Raw genomic sequence first — 22,180 nt, 5'->3', positions numbered from 1 at the left:
TCTCTCTCCACTGTCCCTCCCTGAGAGCCCTCCAAAAAAGACAGATACTTGCCCCATTTCTCCACAAACAGGTCTAAACTCCCCAGTCTTCTGGATGCCCCCTCCTCAAAAGCTGCCACTCTGCCCATCTCCGAACACCACTCCTGAAATGGGGGCGCCCCAGCCGACTTCCAACCTCTTAAAATTATCTGTCTGGCAATCATAATACTAGTTAGGACCCAGTTTTTCATGTGCTTATTCTCCATTTTAATGACCACCCCATCACCTAAAATACAGAGTCTGGGGCAAAATAAAATTTGAGAGCCCAATACCTCACTCATAAAACTCTGAATCCTCAACCAAAATTCTTGGATCTTAGCACATCCCCAAAAGACATGGGTTGTATCTCCATCTTCTGATTGGCATCGCCAGCAGGTGAGTGTGTCTTTAACACCAAGCCTATACAGTCTAGAGGGGGTCCAATAGAAATGATGTAAAATCTTGAATTGCATAAGGCGAACCCTTGCATCTCTAGGTGCAGACTTGATGTATTTAGAATCCTAGCCCACACTCCCTCCTTCAATACCAAGTTTAAATCTTTCTCCCATAATCTCTTGAGAGAAGTTGAAGCTCTGTCCCTCAGACTCTGAATTAGCAGGGAGTAATGCACTGATGCCTCATGACCTTTTCCAAAAGCAGTAATCACCTCTCCCATAGGATTTGCCACTTTAAGAGGGTGTAAACCACTCCCAAAAATAGTACAGAGCAGGTGGTGAAGCTGTAAATACTTATAGAACTGAGATCTGGGAATCCCAAAAAGTTGAACCAAATTTTCAAAGGATCTCAACACTCCACTCTCATATAGGTCACCGAGTGTAGTAACCCCCCTCACAGTCCACTCTGACTAGCAAAAAGGGGACTTGTTGATGCTCGAGGCAACATTTAAATAAATGTCCAAATTAAACACTCTGGACACTTTTGTCCATACCGAGTGCAAATACGAGACAATGGGGTGTAACTTAACTTCTCCGATTAGTTTGATCAAAAGACTTTGCAGTGGCGAAATGGGGCAAGAACTTCCTGTTCAATACAAAACCAGGGAGGGGCTCTCTCAGGTGGAAGTGACCAATGAGCCAAAAGTCTGAGACCGAATGCGTAATAATAAAACTAAATCTTGGGTAGGCCTAACCCACCTTTGTCAGTCGGCCTATGTAACTTATTGAAATTGAAATTATTGTTTAACTGAATTATAGAGGGGGTGCTAAGGCACTTTAATACAAGCTTGATACAGTAACTCAAACTACATTAATCCACTGAAATATTTTGAGCAAGGCATGTTTATTTATAAAGCACATTTCATACACAATGATAATTCAAAGTGCTTTACATCGAAATGATAAGAAAATAAAAGATAACAAGAAAATTAAAGACAATATGACAATTATTTTGATCTCATTTGCTTTTATGGATCGAATTCAACACTTACATTTACATCTGCAAGGTTCTTTGTTATTTGGTTGTGGTGTCTCTTTAATGGAAATATACCCTAAAAAGAACCTGGTTCAAACTATTACCGATCACGAAATATAAAACTATTGTGGATCAGTAAGCTATAAAGAGGTGCACACACAAAACTATGGCTGCTACTCCCATATCTAGGATCTGACTAGTTGGACAAAGTTCTGCTCGATTTAAAAAAGATTCTATACTTTCTTATCCCAAAAAGCATCAAATTTATTGGACTGGTCACACCCAATCAGTCCACAGATTAGGACATTATTGCCAAGACCAACTAGTTCTAACTTCGTCTGCAGCTGAAATTGAAAGAACTGGTGTAGGGATATATCTCATGAGACTCACCAGCAATCAGTCAACAGAGAAATTAAAAGAACAGAAGATGTAAACTCACCTCTATATCTTTGAGCCTTGCAGTCACCAAATCAATTGGTGCAAATTGATCCAGCAAATGAGAATTATTTCAGTCAACCATACTTAAAAATACATTTTAAAACCAATTAAGAACAAGAAATAAGAATATAAAGTAATAAAATGATTAAAAAGGGAATAGAAAACAGAAATAAAATGATGCAGAGCAATCATTAAGTGCAGCACAGTATTTAGTCAATAAATGCACAGCTAAAAAGATTTGTTTAGAATCCTAGAAACACTGAATAATTAAGCTTTTGAATTACATAAGTTGTCAATCTGAATATAAACTGAAGCTTTAGTACAGTGCAGTGTGGGCTGGTGAACATTAAACATGCAGTGGATAACTCTGTGTTTCCTCCTCAGTTAAACCGCTGCCTCTGTCACCGTTGCAACTGCAGTCATCTTCGCTGATCGGGGTGCCCGGTGAGCATCAGGCGTTGGAGTTGCGACTGCGAGACGTAGAGGAGCGTCACCATGCCATGCAGAGAGAGCTTAGCCCACTGTCCAGGGTCCCAACCCATAGCAGCCATCATGGCATTGGTCGCCAAGGCAAACAGTTACACACCCATTCCACAGAAGAGGGCACAGGTGATAGTGAGGCTAAAAAAAGAGTTGCTGTGGGGAACAGCTCAGACTGTGTGCCTCAGCCTGTGGTGAACAAATGTGAGGTAAGTATGATACATAACATTACATTGAAGTGATTCACAGTTACAACTAAATGGATATCAATTTTCATAAGTCACATGGCTTGTTTAGGGTGTACTTTAATTTTTTTCTAAGCAATTTTCTCCTGGTGGAAGATAAAACAGGTGAAAAGATAACATTGTCCCAAATGATATGTAAAGAACAGGGCCTGTATTCACCCAAAAATCTTAAGGCTAAAGTAGCTCCTTATATGGGAATTTAGGAGCAACAAATTAGACTAAATTTTAGGACTTGTAAAATTGTAATCTAATAGTAATTCATGAAGCAGTTTAACGCTAAAAGTAGCTTCTAAACCCACTACAGCTTGGAAGTCATCCTGAGGACTTCTAAATCCTTAAGAGTGACCTAATGATCTGAAGCATGTGTGCTGCTGTCAATCCACATTAAAAACGATGTATTAGAATATTATTATTTATGACACTGACCGTTTAAAAGGTATTGCCTGAATCACAAGTGGAGTCGATTTGTTTTAATAATATAATATTATAATATAATAAATATTATAATGTTGACATTGACCTTTTAAAAAGGTATTGCCTGAATCGCGAAGGTGTTTTTATTATTGTTAACCTAGTTCTAGATGTAGTAACTTCTCCCACAAACTGAAATAACCCAATTACATCAGAGATAAAGGTTTTGACAACTCTGCGCTCCATGGCCACATCAAAATAAAACTGTGTAGCATGGATGAATTTGGAATTTCTGTCATCTGTCAGCAGAATCATCTATCAAACTAGAAATGCCCTCTCCAGACTGCATATCATCCGACAATTCATAGCTTATTTTTTCCTGTGGATGCGCACTCGCTGCAGAGGAAAAGGTGGCATTCACGGCCATCGCAGGGCTACCCAGATTCTTTAGACAGGATGCACACTCGTTTCATTGTATCAACACGGGATAAAGAAATGTCATATATACTGTATATATCGTTGTCTGTCTTCGCTGACAAATAGCGGTTCCCTGTCTGCCAATCACTGTGGCCGATTTAAAAGAGCGCGCTCATAAAACCTGATGTCATCCATAGCAACGAGGTCAACTCTGCCTTACTCTTATCATAAGATTTGCTTAGTAAAACTTGCTGTTAGTGGTTTTTGTAAATAGTTTTTAAGCAAAAACTCCTAGCTAGGAGCTATTTGGAGAACTCCTAGTGGTAAGATAAAAATCTTTGTGAATACGGGCCCAGAATATCATAGAGACTTGAGGGTGGGTTCTTTTGACTTAAGCGCTAAGCAACCACCCAGAACACTCTAGCTACCAACTAGCAAAGTCCTAGCTGCCACACAGGACACCCAAGCAATCTCATTGCAATGTGCTAAAAGCCACTAAAAACACCCTGGCAACATGCTAAAAACAACTCACAACAACTCCCTGGTATTATGGTGGTGAAGCACCACTCACATCTTCAGAAAAAAATCTAGTTCCATTTCATTTGTGTCTCAACCCTACAGTTAAAATACAATTGTATTTTATAAAAATGTCTTTGTGTGTTGTGTTTCTAATCATAGACAATTCATATTGCTATTGTGTGTGCGGGCTACAATGCAAGCAGAGATGTGGTCACTTTGGTCAAGTCAGTCCTGTTTCACAGGTAAATTTAGAGTCTGCGGCAGTCGCACACACGCATGCACACAATAGCTTGGTCTTTCTGTTGACCTCCTCTTAATGATCTTAATACTGTTCCCAGATCAGCAAAAATTTTAAACTGGTATAAATTGCAGTTACAATCTCTCTCTCTCTCAACACAATACATGTAGGCTCTGCTAAAAACTAGTGATTTAACAAAGTACTTTTTCTTTTGCTGATACCACAAATTCTGGACACACTGGGCTGAAAATCGAAAATTATTATTTTAAATTAGACTTGTTTGAAATATAATAATAATAATAATAATAATAATTGTTATACTTTTCAAAGACACTTGTTCTTCCTTCAGTTGGCATTACAACAATAACATTTACGCTGAAACAGTACTGGATAATATTTCTAAATTATTACACAACTTTGTAACACTTTACAATAAGGTTGTTTTTGTTAACATGAGTTAACTACGATGAGTCATGTGACGCCATGCGAGGGTCGGACGTGTAAACGACAAGCTCTGCGCACTTTGCTTGTTTTTAATGATTTTTGTGTCATAAACCAGTGAGATTCGATACACCCTGCTACATATCTGTTCTTTGAAGTCAACATGTCAAAGAATTCAAAATCCTCGGGCTCTGGAGATATAAAAAGACACTTACATGCTCAAGCTGGTGCCTCGGACGGGCCCGCAGACCAGGGACTCATTTTGGACGGTGCGGCGGGAGAAATCCAATGCCAACTGGCGAGCATGTCTGTGATGCTGACAAAACTTGTTGCTGTAATATGCCCACAACATGAAAGACAATTCTTAGAGACAAATGGATGAGTAAGCCATTTGGTGACTTTTCATATGGCCCTCAAGTGGGCTGTCTCACTGTATATACTCTTGATTGTCTGAGGAAGCTGGGCGCCATTTTTGTTTCTTTTTTTGTTGGTTCCACCTAGTGGCTGGAGTATGTTTTGTGGAATAACACTCCTTCAAGAAACTTTTGCATCGACGAAGGGTCGCTTTACACTGAAGTTCCCGGCCAAATTGAGAATAGATACTAAGGATGGCCGCAAAATATTTACGTGCCTACAACAAGCGATGTCTTTCATAAAATCAATGGACTGAGGAAGTCATGGTATGTTTCTCACGTGCCTCCAAGTGAGCTGTCTCGCTGAACATACACTTGACTGTCGGAGGAAGCTGGGTGCCTTTTTTGTTTCTTTTTGTGCTGGTTCCACCTAGTGGCTGGAGTTTGTTTTGTGTAGTAACACTCCTTCGGGACAGTTGTGGATGAATCTGCTCGTTTTTTGTGTTTATGCCTCCTATTGGATGGAGTTTGTTTTGTGGAGTATTTTTTGCAGGACATTGGAATGATTTGGTAATCTCCTGCACTCATGAAACAGCCGGCTCACTGAACATTCATTTGACTGTCCGAGGAAACTGAACTGCTTTTTTATTTATTTATTTTTTGTGTGCTGGTTCCACTAGTGGCTGGAATTTGTTTTGTGGAGGAACACACCTTTGAGACAGTCTGTGAATGAATCTACATGTTCTTTGTGTTTATTCTGCCTATTGGCTGGAGTTTGATTTATAGACTATTTTCTGTTAAGTAATTCTGTCTCACAAAATTTGTACAGAAGCACCGGACTTGAGCAATCCGATGGCAAATTTGTTGCGGGGACTCTCGTAGGCGTACATGGACTGTTTGAGTTTAGAAGGGTGGACGCTGGTTGGCACTGTTGTGTGCGGGGTTAATGCTCACGTTTTTCTTTTTCTGTTTGTTTGGTTCGGGGGGGAAGTTCGGGGTTTGATTGTTGCACTAATGGGGAATGTGGTCTTTATAATTTTCATTTTGACACACAATCTATGTTTTCTAATATGTCAAAATGTCAAATGTTAATATGAGTGGATTGTCTCTCTCCATGTGGAATGTGAATGGGTTGGGGCACCCTGATGATATAGTGTTTCTTCAAGAAATGCATCTTTCCCCTCAGGAAGCTGAAAAATTTGGGAAGATATGGGGTGGACATAATTTTCCTTCCTCATGATGCCATCTATTTTGTGAAGTACACCAGTCCCTCCTGCAGCAAAGCACCCCCACAACATGATGCTGCCACCCCCACGCTTCACGATTGGGATGGTGTTCTTCGGCTTGCAAGCCTCACCCTTTTTCCTCCAAACATTTCAATTTTTGTTTCATTAGCCCAGAGGACATTTCTCCTAAAAGTAAGATATTTGTCCCCCTGTGTACTTGCAAACTGTAGTCTGGCTTTTTTATGGTGGTTTTGGAGCAGTGGCTTCTTCCATGCTGAGCAGCCTTTCAGGTTATGTCGATATAGGACTCGTTTTACTGTGGATATAGATACTTGTCTACCTATTTCCTCCAGCATCTTCACAAGGTCCTTTGTTGTTGTTCTGGGATTGATTTGCATTTTTCACACCAAACTACGTTCATCTCTAGGAGACAGAATGTGAATCCTGAGCAGTATGATGGCTGCATGGCCCATGGTGTTTATACTTGTGTACTATTGTTTGTACAGATGAACGTGGTACCTTCAGGCATTTGGAAATTGCTCCCAATGATGAATCAGACTTCTGGAGGTCCACAATTTGTTTCTGAGGTCTTAGTTGATTTCTTTTGATTTTCCCATGATGTCAAGCAAAGAGGCACTGAGTTTGAAGGTAGACCTTAAAATACATCCACAAGTACACCTCCAATTCAGTACACCTCCTATCAGAAGCTAATTGGTTAATTGTCTAAAGGTTGACATCATTTTCTGGAGTTTTCCAAGTTAATGCACAGTTAACTTAGTGTATGTAAACTTCTGACCCACGCAGCAAAATCCCCAGTGTTAAATGTACACTCCTGGTGTTTATATGGTTCTCACTCGCTGGTGTTAAAAACTAACACTGAAGCAGTGTTGAATCTACATCAGACCTCTGAGTGATGATTGATCATTAGTGATGAACCTGATGTTAACAAGCAGAGTCTACTGAAGGAAAGAGAAACAACAAGAACAGGAAAACAAGAGAACAAACCAGCAGACACCACAACAATTAAATCTGTCTTACAGTCACACAACATTAGATGTACATCAACTGCAAATAAAATATGCTCTTGGACAACAAATGAAATGTCTCAACATCTCACGGGAGAAAGCTTGAAAATGCTCAAAATACAACATTGCCATGTTCTATTATTATAAGTAACTTTGGGATTTTTTTCATGTGTGTAAAAGATTAGGAGTTAATAAAGCTTTAGCTTCATTTAGTGTCGCTGATTTTGTGTTATTTATTCTATTTTTTTATTATGGTGATTAGTGTTACCTTTGGTTAGGCACTTGAACCTTATTCTGTATTATCAAGTTCTCTTTTAACCAGTGCAATAAGATTTCATTAAAAACAAGTGTAATTGTACTGTGATGAGAAAGAATACAATTAGATGAAAGCAGGTTTGTCTTATTTTGAAAAGGGTCAGTTAGAAGTGTGATGCAATGATTCCATTAGATGGATGATCACTGTAAATAAATTAAAGCTACATTATTCATACCAACAGCAATAAATATGAAAGAGTTACTGCAATATATAAAAAACATCCTCACTCAACATATTGAAAGATTGTTGTCTAATAACATTTTATTTGCAGTTGATGTACATCTAATGTTGTGTGACTGTAAAACAGATTTAATTGTTGTGGTGTCTGCTGGTTTGTTCTCTTGTTTTCCTGTTCTTGTTGTTTCTCTTTCCTTCAGTAGACTCTGCTTGTTAACATCAGGTTCATCACTAATGATCAATCATCACTCAGAGGTCTGATGTAGATTCAACACTGCTTCAGTGTTAGTTTTTAACACCAGCGAGTGAGAACCATATAAACACCAGGAGTGTACATTTAACACTGGGGATTTTGCTGTGCACTGGAATTGTGATATAGTCAATTAAAAGTGAAACAATCTGTTTGTTAACAATTGTTGGAAAAATTACTCATGTCATGCACAAAGTAGATGTCCTAAACAACTTGCCAAAACTATAGTTTGCTAATATGTCTGTGGAGGGGTTAAAAAATGAGTTTTAATGACTTCAACCTAAGTGTATGTAAACTTCTGACTTCAACTGTATGTAAATATGTTGTTGTTGCTGTTGTTTGAAGTGTGTACTATTTGTTGGTTATTTTTTTACCAACATGAATATTTGGCAACCTTACAGCTAGTCTGTGAGCCACTCCCACTTGCTGCTCAGATGTTGGTGTTTTCACTGATGGCCAAGATTATACAGGTGCATCTCAATAAATTAGAATGTCGTGGAAAAGTTCATTTATTTCAGTAATTCAACTCAAATTGTGAAACTCGTGTATTAAATCAATTCAATGCACACAGACTGAAGTAGTTTAAGTCTTTGGTTCTTTTAATTGTGATGATTTTGGCTCACATTTAACAAAAACCCACCAATTCACTATCTCAACAAATTAGAATACATCATAAGACCAATAAAAAAAACATTTTTAGTGAATTGTTGGCCTTCTGGAAAGTATGTTCATTTACTGTATATGTACCTGTATATTGTGCCTCTTTGTAATGGGGAATTGTACCCTGATGAAGGCTTTCTTAGCCGAAGCGTGTTGGCCATTTCAGATGTTGTAGCCCGGTTAAATAAAGGCTTTTTAATTCATACTACGTGAGTGCCTTGGATTTTTCTCTTTTTTCAAGAATTTGTCAAAGTTTAGCATGTTAAAACTGATTTGAAGAATCAGTTTTTGCAGTTAACAGAAATGAACGGCGAAATTGTGAAAATTCAATTAGAGTATAAAACAGACAAATCAGAGAAAACATTTTGCAATTTCGAACTCTCTGTAGTAAAAAATTATTTTACAAACATTTTCAAGTCAGTGCGGTGAACAGCAATAATGAACAACAAATAAATGCATAAAAAAACAAACAGTAAACAATAAAAAAACAGTAAGAACAGTAAAGAATGTTGCAGTGTCTGTATGGCATGTACATTGCAGATGGATTTTTTTTGCACACCATGCTGGTTTCAATCAGGGATGGGCATTTTAGTAATTTTGTCTACCCGAGTACTCAAGGGGCAATGACATACACTTAACTGCATATATAATAACATGTCTGACAAATGTCTTTGGCTGCTGAATTGCGTCTTGTTGTTCCAGTGTATCGTCTATTCATTTTTATAGGCTGTTGTAAAATAATTTGTGACAAAATGTACAAAAGATTGCATAATAAAAATATAATGCAACGTATTTTGTCATTATGTGAAGATTCGCTGCCCAAATCAATGAAAGAATGTGCACAACACGCGTCTGTCTGTTCTTCCTTCAGGTTACCGTAGTAATCTTAGTAAGTGTGCACCGTTTTTTTTAGCAACCGTCTGAACCGTCTATTTTCAAGTTGCGGTTGGCTTAACAGGAGACCGCATAACCATCGTGTTATTAATATGCGAGTTAAGTTGAAGTTCAGTTTTGAAGACGATGCATTCAAATTAGCTGCACTCTGTCTAGCTGTTTGAAACACTCGCCTGCTGTATGCGCTGCTTCAGCATGTTGAGTCCACTGCAACACACCTGGGGTGTGTGTCTCCCCAAGTGTCCTGTGGGGAATGCCTCAATGCTACGTATTGTTGTTGCTGTGATGATTCATGAAGCGTTCCATTCAGCTCGGAGAGTCTGAATTTCCACCTTTCAACTGGGGAAAGTGCAACTGAATGACACTATGTTGGAATTCTAACTTGGAAACTCCTGTGGAAATCTTCAACTCCCATTTTGTCAAAATGCAGGTGTGTGTTACGTCACGCAAACATTTCGGCACCCAGGGCAGGGAGGTCTACACTCAGTGACAAACATTCACTTTTATTAAATAATATCCATTAACGAGTCAAAGTTCTTACATGAAATGACAATAAAACGTGTTTAGCAAACGTTTTGCAGAGATAGGTGTTCAAAACACAGTTAATTACACTCTTTTTATTATCGAAACGATAGCATTGCAATGTTGAATATCAGTTTGGTTGCTATGAGATGTCTCTGACAATCAATCTACCCCTCAAAATCACAAAATAATCATTCTCAAAATTAAAAATAAGCTCTCTCTTTGACACGTTTGTGTTTAGTTGTCGGGTAATAGTCGCTGAATTTCGAATTAAGTGAAAAGTACACATCATGCGTGATCACCATCGATCATCGTTTTCATGGTCAATCACTACTGCCATGTCCGAGTGCCCGAGTACTCGAGTACTCATGCCCATCCTTAGTTTTAATGTCTCTTGGGATACAGTCCGCACACCTTTATTTCTCTGTGTGTGTGTTTGTGTGTGTTCTGCCTCCTGGCTGTTTTAGTCTCATCCATTTATTTATATGTGCACAATCTGTAAAACAGCAATCAGACACATCAGGATATAAAACTTTAAAGAGACCAACAGATCAGCAGTTACAGAAATACTCAAACCAGCCCGTCTGGCACCAACAATCATCCATGTGATTATCTAATCAGCCAATTATGTGGCAGCAGTGCAGTGCATAAAATCATGCAGATGCGGGTCAGGAGCTTCAGTTAATGTTCACATCAACTATCAGAATGGGGAAAAAATGTGATCTCAGTGATTTGGAGCATGGCATGATTGTTGGTTCCAGACGGGCTGGTTTGAGTATTTCTGTAACTGCTGATCTCCTGGGATTTTCATACACAACAGTCTCTAGAATTTACTGTGAATGGTGCCAAAAACTAAAAACATCCAGTGAGCGGCAGTTCTGTGGACAGAAATGCCTTGTTGATGAGAGAGGTCAACAGAGATGGCCAGACTGGTTAGAACTGACAAAGTCTACGGTAACTCAGATAACCGCTCTGTACAATTGTGGTGCGGGCTGGCGCTGTTTTGGCAGCACGAGGGGGACCTACACAATATTAGGCAGGTGGTTTTAATGTTGTGGTTGATCGGTCTATATATATATATATATATATATATATGTATACATACATATATATATATTTTAAAGCTTGACAGCTCCAGTCCCTATTCTTTTTCATTATATAGAAAAGAGCATCCAAGTTATCCTTCAAAAATTCAATTTTGTGTTCCACTGAGGAATGAAAGCCAGAATGTTTTACTATCTTTATCTGGTTTCACACGTATGTTGTAGTCAGTGGTGACAATAACACTGTCTTCTCCCTCTGTGTGTCAGACGAAACCCACTTCACTTCCATTTCATCACGGACTCTATTGCTCGGAAGATCCTGTCCGATCTCTTTCATACCTGGATGGTGCCGGCAGTTCACATCAACTTCTACGACGCTGATGAGCTAAAGGTTTGTGTACCTGCTGCTGTGCTCACTACAATAGAGTGCAACAGTGAGCAATCACTTTTTCAGTGGCCTTGCTTCCAGTAATGTTTTTCCCATTAAATTTCTCCATAGGGATTTAAAAAAATTCTTCAATAAAGAGTTCAAACCTTGAATCAAGCCAACCAGCTCGGAGATTGATCATAACAGGATAAACTTTGATTTTAACCAAAAAAGTATATGGGAGTAAAAAAAAAACAAAAACATGTAATGCTATGTCATTAATAGATGCATTTACTGGTATTTTGAAATCACAGTGGTGGGGAACAATCGCCAGTTTCACAAAACAGCATGGGGAACTTTACATTAACTTTTTGGCTCACCGGCCACTGTGGCTAGTAATGTTCCAATGTCACTAGCCACTCAGTATTTTCACTAGCCAAAACCCCCACCACACAAAAAGTTGTAAAGGTAACTGCATGCATTTGTTTGGACATTTTATTTGACCGAGAATTATATTTAAGCTGAGTTCAGTGGAACATACTCCAAATTATTTAAGTCACCTTTAGAATTCTGTAGAATTCAAATGAGTCACATAAGTGTTGTGGTATCCGTCATGATACCGAGTGAAGCCCGACTGACTCAGGCAAGTTTCGCTCTGTCTCACAGTGATGGCTCTATCTCTGGAACACGCTGTTATGTGCACTGCTGTGGTCACGTGAAACCAAGCCTCATTCATTCCGCACAAATGCAAGATAGAAGAGGGCTATAGCACTGAACACGAGATGAATACAATTACATTTAAATCGGCAGCGGCCTGAGTCACCCGCCATTCACAGTATTTTCAATGCTAGAAAACTCTCAAAACGTCACTGGCCAAAGCAGAGGTTGGGGGACTCGACTAGTTGCAAATTTCAGGACTTATGACTTGACTTTGATTTGAGGACCAATGACTCGAAACTCGACTTGGACTTGAAGTGGATGACTCGGCAAAAACTTTTTTCCTGTTATGTGCTTTCATGAATTGTAATAAAATAATATTTAAAAGATATTATTGCAACAACATTGAATTGGTACAAAAAATGTAAACCACGGAACGAGTCATCAGTGTCTGCACGCTTCCATTACACACACACCCAGTGAACAATTTTTGGTTTTCAGAACGGACATTCTAACGTTCTCCTAACCCATTTATACTGATATCCTTTCTGCAACCCTGCTGTACGTTAATACATCTACAATCCATTTCTTATTCTGATCCATTGTTTAATTAATTAGTTATTAAAATAAGTGAAACACATCACAAATAATATGGAGTGATGGATAAATTAATATCCATCCATCCACTTTTTTTATACCCACTTTTTAGGGTCTTGGGTGCTGGAGCCAATCTCAGCTACCTTGGGCGAATTAAGGCAGGGAAACACCCTGAACATGTGGATTAAATTAATATGTAAGATGTAATTCTACCATTTCATGTGTAAGATTTTCTAAAACATGTATTTATTTTTATCTAACATTGCACCATACTGAAAACTGAGCCTTGATTTTTGCATTTCCTCAGCTACCTCATCACCGTACATTAATATGCAGATATTGAAGTAAATTATTTCAATTAACCAATGACTTCAACACAGTCGAGGGTTTTTAAAATCAGAAATGTATTGACAGATATAAAAAATGGAATAAATACATCTGCTTCTCCATTTGTTGTTAATCATAAAAAATTAAAAAAAAACCCTCTCGGTTACACTTCTACATCACGTTCTTTTCAATTATATGAGTCAAATCTTTATCAAATCAGTAACATATATATTTAATCTCACATCTAGAAATAATTCTTTATTGAGGAAATCGTTAAACTAATGTCAGTCAGTGAGTGTCCACCGTCATGGCCGTTAATTTTTAAACTGAGCGAGCACATTATCTTTAATTTTCACTTTATTATAATGCGTTCAAATCCTCATACACTGTGATCTAAATCACTTGCACCAATTTCAGTCATTGTTGTATAAACCTCACTGAAACATTTATATAAAAAAATCAAATAATTTTAAAAGATAATAAAAAATGCAAATGCTAATTAAAGTCAAAAAATATCCATCAGAGAAGTCCTGTATAAATTCCCGTTAGGTTGACACAAAAAAAACAATGTTCAATGTTCTGGGAAGTTTATTTATGGTTAGAAAAATAAAACCTAACAATAACCATTAGGGAATGTTCTTTGTAGGTTTTTATTAGGTTGCCACACAAAAAAACTCCCTGCAATGTTCTGGGACCGTTAGTTTTTGGTTACAAGAAATAGAACCAAAAGAGAACATTCTTAGAATATTAGAAATTGGTTCCCCAAAAAATAACCAATCGGGAACCAAATGCTAATGTTAGGGGAATGTTCTGTGTTTGCTGAGCAGAACTGAAAGAGTGCGCCAAATGACGGAGGATAACAAAACAGCCCCAAAGATCTTTTATTTTTAGTACGAAAACTTCAAAATGAACCTTATCCATAAAAAGAGGTCTGCCATAGAATGTATGTAATGTATGTAAAAACACATGAAAATGAATGTAAGCTAACCTGTTCGTTATGGTTAAAAACCCCTTCTCATGCAAAGGCTGCCGACAGCCTCACGAGTATTGTTTACATTCACTGCATGTTATTACCATACAATTCTTATTTAATCATGACAAACAATACATTAGATGTGTATTACTTTCAATATTTAGCAAATTAAACCGTTAAGATGCACATACCCGTTCAGTGATGTAAACTCCCTTTGATTTGTCTCTAGCAGGCTTCAGTGAACAACATCCATCGTTTATGGTTAATGTTGTGAGTTATGTTTATCCATTCTGTCTCTTATATTGTAATACTGGATGATCTCTATTATGAGATTAAAAGTTTGGTTTCACTCATTCCGTGTGTTTCAAAAGATGATATCCACGCACTCCATTTTCTTTAAATAATGTCTCTTAATATTCTTTACACTCAGTTATTGATCAAAAAGTAAAAAGAAACATGAATTGCAATCACTTATTGCATGGATGTGTTATAATGCTGCGTTCCAGACGAAGTCAGAGGTGGGAATATCCGAGTTGAAATTTCCCACTTCCGACCTCAGTGCGTTCCAATCGTTCCAATCAATCACACGTCACAATAACACACGCCAAATGCATAAACATACACCATCTTCCAGATGCTAGCTAGCTGGTTATCTAGTAGCCAACAGGTGAAAACGTAGGCATTGATTGATATACACAAAAAAAATCCTCTAAACATCCTTTTGTACATTTATTGTATATTGCATATAAAGACATTTCCTTCAGTGAAAATACTTGAAAGTTTGTTTTTATGCTTCGCAAAACCCAGCTCCGGTTTATGCTCGGAGGTCGCGCTATCTTGGAAATGACGTCAAATGACGCTACTCGATGAAGTCGGGGTTCATTGATCTACTCCGAGCATCTGGCCAAGTTTGGAATGTCATACTGCCATACTACTCTTACTATTTCTGCCATAGACAGACATAGCAGAAGTAGTAAGGGTAGTATGACATTCCGAACTCAGCATCTGACTTCAAGCGGCGTTCCAGTCATTATTTTCAAGTCAGAGGTTGGAAAATCCTGAGGTCCATGTTGTTTGGAACACAGCATAAACTCCTCTCTTCTATTCGAGTGTGATGTGACGTGTTCCGTCGTTCTTAAAGAGACAGTAGAATTTTAGAGGTTATTTGTACAAATTATGGAAAACATTTACAGCTCATATTATTATAATTCATGCAATTTCATTACATCATATTAAGTGATCAATGAAGATTTTCAACATTTTAAAGAGCTAAAATGTGATCATAGTAGTGATAAACTATATAGAGTTGTGCTCAAAAGTTTGCATACTCTGGCAGAAATTGTGAAATTTTGTCTTTTATTTAAGGATAGTGATCATATGAAGCCATTTATTATCACATAGTTGTTTGGCTCCTTTTTAAATCATAATGATAACAGAAATCACCCAAATGGCCCTGATCAAAAGTTTACATACTCTTGAATGTTTGGCCTTGTTACAGACACACAAGGTGACACACACAGGTTTAAATGGCAATTAAAGGTTAATTTCCCACACCTGTGGCTTTTTAAATTGCAGTTAGTGTCTGTGTATTTATAGTCAATGAGTTTGTTAGCTCTCACGTGGATGCACTGAGCAGGCTAGATACTGAGCCATGGGGAGCAGAAAAGAACTGTCAAAAGACCTGCGTAACAAGGTAATGGAACTTTATAAAGATGGAAAAGGATATAAAAAGATATCCAAAGGCTTGAAAGTTCCAACCAGTACTGTTTAATCACTTATTAAGAAGTGGAAAATTCGAGGATCTCTTGATACCAAGCCAAGGTCAGGTAGACCAAGAAAGATTTCAGCCACAACTGCCAGAAGAATTGTTCGGGATACAAAGAAAAACCCACAGGTAACCTCAGGAGAAATACAGGCTGCTCTGGAAAAAGATAGTGTGGTTGTTTCAAGGAGCACAATATGATGATACTTGAACAAAAATGAGCTGCATGGTCGAGTTGCCAGAAAGAAGCCTTTACTGTGCCAATGCCACAAAAAAGCCCGGTTACAATATGCCCGACAATACCTTGACACGCCTCACAGCTTCTGGCACACTGTAATTTGGAGTGACGAGACCAAAATAGAGCTTTATAGTCACAACCATAAGTGCTATGTTTGGAGAGGGGTCAACAAGGCCTATAGTGAAAAGAATACCATCCCCACTGTGAAGCATGTTGGTGGCTCACTGATGTTTTGGGGGTGTGTGAGCTCTAAAGGCACGGGGAATCTTGTGAAAATTGATGGCAGGATGAATGCAACATGTTATCAGAAAATACTGGCAGACAATTTGCATTCTTCTGCATGAAAGCTGCGCATGGGATGCTCTTGGACTTTCCAGCATGACAATGACCCTAAGCACAAGGCCAAGTTGACCCTCCAGTGGTTATAGCAGAAAAAGGTGAAGGTTCTGGAGTGGCCATCACAGTCGCCTGACCTTAATATCATCGAGCCACTCTGGGGAGATCTCAAACATGTGGTTCATGCAAGACGACCAAAGACTTTACATGACCTGGAGGCATTTTGCCAAGACAAATAGGCAGCTATATCACCTGCAAGAATTTGGGGCCTCATAGACAACTATTACAAAAGACTGCCCGCTGTCATTGATGCTAAAGGGGGCAATATACAGTATTAAGAACTAAGGGTATGCAGACTTTTGAACAGGGGTCATTTCATTTTTTTTCTTTGTTTCCATGTTTTGTTTTATGATTGTGCCATTCTGTTATATCCAACAGTTGAATATGAATCCCATAAGAAATAAAAGAAATGTGTTTTGCCTGCTCACTCATGTTTCTTTAAAAATGGTACATATATTACCAATTCTCCAAGGGTATGCAAACTTTTGAGCACAACTGTGTATGTGTGTATATATATATATATATACACAGTTGTGCTCAAAAGTTTGAATATATAAATAAATAATATATAAATAAAGTTGAAAAATATATATAAATATATAAATATACAGTGCATCCGGAAAGTATTCACAGCGCTTCACTTTTTCCACATTTTGTTATGTTACAGCCTTATTCCAAAATGGATTAAATTCATTATTTTCCTCAAAATTCTACAAACAATACCCCATAATGACAACATGAAAGAGGTTTGTTTGAAATCTTTGCAAATTTATTAAAAATAAAAATGAACATAAGTATTCACAGCCTTTGCCATGACACTCGAAATTGAGCTCAGGTGCATCCTGTTTCCACTGATCATCCTTGAAATGTTTCTACAACTTGATTGGAGTCCACCTGTGGTAAATTCAGTTGATTGGACATGATTTGGAAAGGCACACACCTGTCTATATAAGGTCCCACAGTTAACAGTGCATGTCAGAGCACAAACCAAGCCATGAAGTCCAAGGAATTGTCTGTAGACCTCCGAGACAGGATTGTATCGAGGCACAGATCTGGGGAAGCTTACAGAAACATTTCTGCAGCATTGAAGATCCCAATGAGCACAGTGGCCTCCATCATCCGTAAATGGCAGAAGTTTGGAACCAGCAGGACTCTTCCTAGAGCTGGCCGCCCGGCCAAACTGAGAGATCGGGGGAGAAGGGCCTTAGTCAGGGAGGTGACCAAGAACCCGATGGTCACTCTGACAGAGCTCCAGCGTTTCTCTGTGGAGAGAGGAGAACCTTCCAGAAGAACAACCATCTCTGCAGCACTCCACCAATCAGGCCTGTATGGTAGAGTGGCCAGACGGAAGCCACTCCTCAGTAAAAGGCACATGACAGCCTGCCTGGAGTTTGCCAAAAGGCACCTGAAGGACTCTCAGACCATGAGAAACAAAGATTGAACTCTTTGGCCTGAATGGCAAGCATCATGTCTGGAGGAAACCAGGCACCGCTCATCACCTGGCCAATACCATCCCTACAGTGAAGCATGGTGGTGGCAGCATCATGCTGTGGGGATGTTTTTCAGCGGCAGGAACTGGGAGACTGGTCAGGATCAAGGGAAAGATGAATGCAGCAATGTACAGAGACATCCTTGATGAAAACCTGCTCCAGAGCGCTCTGGACCTCATGTGATTTTTTTTTGGGGGGTTTTTTTTTTTTCATTTTTTTTTTTTTAATACATTTGCAAAGATTTCAAACAAACTTCTTTCATGTTGTCATTATGGGGTATTGTTTGTGGAATTTATACAAAATGTAACAAAATGTGGAAAAAGTGAAGCGCTGTGAATACTTTCCGGATGCACTGTGTATGTGTGTGTGTGTGTGTATATATACAGGTGCATCTCAATAAATTAGAATGTCGTGGAAAAGTTCATTTATTTCAGTAATTCAACTCAAATTGTGAAACTCGTGTATTATATAAATTCAGTGCACACAGACTGAAGTAGTTTAAGTCTTTGGTTCTTTTAATTGTGATGATTTTGGCTCACATTTAACAAAAACCCACCAATTCACTATCTCAAAACATTAGAATATGGTGACATGCCAATCAGCTAATCAACTCAAAACACCTGCAAAGGTTTCCTGAGCCTTCAAAATGGTCTCTCAGTTTGGTTCACTAGGCTACACAATCATGGGGAAGACTGCTGATCTGACAGTTGTCCAGAAGACAATCACTGACACCCTTCACAAGGAGGGTAAGCCACAAACATTCATTGCCAAAGAAGCTGGCTGTTCACAGAGTGCTGTATCCAAGCATGTTAACAGAAAGTTGAGTGGAAGGAAAAAGTGTGGAAGAAAAAGATGCACAACCAACCAAGAGAACCGCAGCCTTATGAGGATTGTCAAGCAAAATCGATTCAAGAATTTGGGTGAACTTCACAAGGAATGGACTGAGGCTGAGGTCAAGGCATCAAGAGCCACCACACACAGACATGTCAAGGAATTTAGCTACAGTTGTCGTATTCCTCTTGTTAAGCCACTCCTGAACCACAGACAACATCAGAGGTGTCTTACCTGGGCTAAGGAGAAGAAGAACTGGACTGTTGCCCAGTGGTCCAAAGTCCTCTTTTCAGATGAGAGCAAGTTTTGTATTTCATTTGGAAACCAAGGTCCTAGAGTCTGGAGGAAGGGTGGAGAAGCTCATAGCCCAAGTTGCTTGAAGTCCAGTGTTAAGTTTCCACAGTCTGTGATGATTTGGGGTGCAATGTCATCTGCTGGTGTTGGTCAATTGTGTTCTTTGAAAACCAAAGTCACTGCACCCGTTTACCAAGAAATTTTGGAGCACTTCATGCTTCCTTCTGTTGACCAGCTTTTTAAAGATGCTGATTTCATTTTCCAGCAGGATTTGGCACCTGCCCACACTGCCAAAAGCACCAAAAGTTGGTTAAATGACCATGGTGTTGGTGTGCTTGACTGGCCAGCAAACTCACCAGACCTGAACCCCATAGAGAATCTATGGGGTATTGTCAAGAGGAAAATGAGAAACAAGAGACCAAAAAATGCAGATGTGCTGAAGGCCACTGTCAAAGAAACCTGGGCTTCCATACCACCTCAGCAGTGCCACAAACTGATCACCTCCATGCCACGCCAAATTGAGGCAGTAATTAAAGCAAAAGGAGCCCCTACCAAGTATTGAGTACATATACAGTAAATGAACATACTTTCCAGAAGGCCAACAATTCACTAAAAAAAATTTTTTTATTGGTCTTATGATGTATTCTAATTTTTTGAGATAGTGAATTGGTGGGTTTTTGTTAAATGTGAGCCAAAATCATCACAATTAAAAGAACCAAAGACTTAAACTACTTCAGTCTGTGTGCATTGAATTGATTTAATACACGAGTTTCACAATTTGAGTTGAATTACTGAAATAAATGAACTTTTCCACGACATTCTAATTTATTGAGATGCACCTGTATATATATATATACACTTTCACATACTATAAATATAGTGTGTTACTTTTCCTGGCCAGTTACTTCTTTAACACATTTGTTAATGGTCTGTTCACACAGTTACTGTAATTACGAGTGTCCGATTAGTAAATACCATTCATGTCACTCGTAATACAAATGAGAGACTTTGAATTGTATGAAAGCTTTAAGTTCTCACTTTTATGAAGTCCTTGGAAATGAAAAATTAATGCTGGAAAAAGTACTTAAAGTCCTGCATTTTTATTCAGTGGTGCCTGTACGAGCCCTGTTTGAAACCTGAAACCAGCAAGTATTTTGTGGAGAAATCGCTCTCCCTGTTCTGTTTTGTACTATGACTTGACTCGACTTGACTTGACTCTTAGCAGGACTCGACTTGACTTGATTGAGGTGAACCACTGACTTGACTTGCTTGACTGTATGCATTGCTGACTTGAGACTTGTCTCAGGGCTTGAAGGTCAGGACTTGAGACTTTCTTGATACTTGCACATGTGTGACTTGCTCCCACCTCTGAGCCAAAGTGGCTAGTAGAGTTACCTGGCACTACCAATTTTTACCCGCATTTTGCAGGTTGGCGGGTGTTAATGTCAAGCCCTGGATACAATTAAAGGGAAGCTAACAAAACAGTAGATTATGGACTTCTGAAGTAGCAAAACACGTGGGTATACCAAGGGTGTACGCAAATATTGATCCTTAGAAGTCATTATACGCAAACTGCCCTGGGAAAAAAAGGAAGCATACCGCATATATGTGCATATGGCCCGACTACACGACTGTTTATGATTATACATTTATTGCCTTTATTCTGTGTTGTTAAAAGCAAATTTTTCAGTTTTTAGATCAGCTGAATTGTCTTTTTGCTCCCTGTGTTTGACAGTCTGAGGTGTCATGGATTCCTAACAAGCATTACTCTGGCATCTATGGTCTGATGAAGCTTGTGCTGACCAAAACACTGCCCTCTGACCTTCAGAAGGTCATCGTCCTCGATACTGACATCACCTTCGCCACAGACATTGCTGAGCTATGGGTTGTCTTCCACAAGTTTAAAGGTACTGCAGGCGGAAATGTCTGCTTTCAAATTCTCTTGAATTTAAACCATCTCTTGGATCAATGTGTCGATTTGATGCTGGTTTTCTTGATTTTATTTCTGTTGGGTGGAGTGCTGAAGTTTGCTAAACTTTAAATGAATTCAGTTTGCAGTATACATACTGAGTTTAGTGCACACATTTTCTGTATGCATGTGACTGTATAACCTACTTTATTATATGGCTCTCTGGAATACTTTCAGGTGATCTGTGAAATATTTCAAAATAATGAACATGGTCCATGGCAACACAATAAATATATATATTGTGTGCATTTTCATTTATTTATTTTATTTTTTTATTGTTGGTAAAGCTTGCAAGCTCTGGTTGTAAGTTGCAAATTCAACCACTGAACCTCCAATGCACATTGGAGTCCTGATCAACCTGTCTGTGTTTATTTTGTGATAATGACCGTCTGAATGTATTCCATCTGACACCATCCCTCTTATTACACTGCAATTTAAAAGGGTTATGAAATGGAGAATCAAATTTTCCTTGATATTTAGACATATAAGAAAAAAAAATCTGGGTGTTCGTGACGTCACGAGACATTACTCATTTGCATTTACAAGCCCCACAACATGCGTCATCATCGTGGGTGTACTGATAAGGAGAGAATGGCTCAAGTTACTCCAGCACAGTAGTGGTGGTGATTTTGATTCATCTCAGTGACAAGTCTTTTGAATCCATTCACCAAAAAGATTCGTTCAGATTTGTTCATTGATACTGTATGTTCATTGACAATTTCTGCATATTACACCTTTGCGCCAGTAAATGGCGCCATATGACCATCTTTTATGTTTTGAAAGGGTATTTACATTGAACACAAAGTCATTCACGATGGGAACAAGTCTGTTTGTTTTTCTTTTAAATTTGCATGTCAACAAACAGCACTGAGACTTCAGCACTGCAGAGTATTTAAGCATCATTTAAGCATATTTTTTTTGTCAACAAAAATACAAATAAAAATGGGAGTTAAAAAAAAAACTAAAACTATAAATATGCATTTCAAAACAAACAAAAACTAAATAGGATTATTTTTCAGTAATTGTTGGATTATCAGATTTAAATAATCTCTCATGTCTGATTTCTCTGTGTTTTCCTCAAAAAGAACTGGCGAGCGGCCATCTGATTGACATGTGAAAAGAACCAACCACAGTTCTCCTTCATATGTGACCTCAAACAAAACTTTGGAATATAT

The 22,180-nt window shown here is 38.5% G+C and overlaps 1 protein-coding gene across 2 annotated transcripts in view; it reads left to right on the top strand.

Moving 5' to 3' along the window:
- Window positions 1–22,180, top strand: part of large1 (LARGE xylosyl- and glucuronyltransferase 1) — a 163,857-nt gene that overhangs the window by 21,887 nt on the left and 119,790 nt on the right. For both annotated transcript variants that reach the window (XM_051688702.1, XM_051688701.1), the window contains exons 3-6: window positions 2,272–2,576; window positions 4,119–4,201; window positions 11,372–11,495; window positions 20,772–20,943. In XM_051688702.1, the coding sequence (XP_051544662.1) occupies window positions 2,272–2,576; window positions 4,119–4,201; window positions 11,372–11,495; window positions 20,772–20,943 (684 nt within the window). The remainder of the gene's footprint in view (window positions 1–2,271; window positions 2,577–4,118; window positions 4,202–11,371; window positions 11,496–20,771; window positions 20,944–22,180) is intronic.

The sequence above is a fragment of the Myxocyprinus asiaticus genome, chromosome 45 (genome assembly GCF_019703515.2).
Source record: "Myxocyprinus asiaticus isolate MX2 ecotype Aquarium Trade chromosome 45, UBuf_Myxa_2, whole genome shotgun sequence".
In the NCBI taxonomy this organism is placed as follows: Eukaryota; Metazoa; Chordata; class Actinopteri; order Cypriniformes; family Catostomidae; genus Myxocyprinus; species Myxocyprinus asiaticus.
Note: the sequence above shows the minus strand (reverse complement) of the source record. Positions and strands in the feature narration are given on the sequence as shown.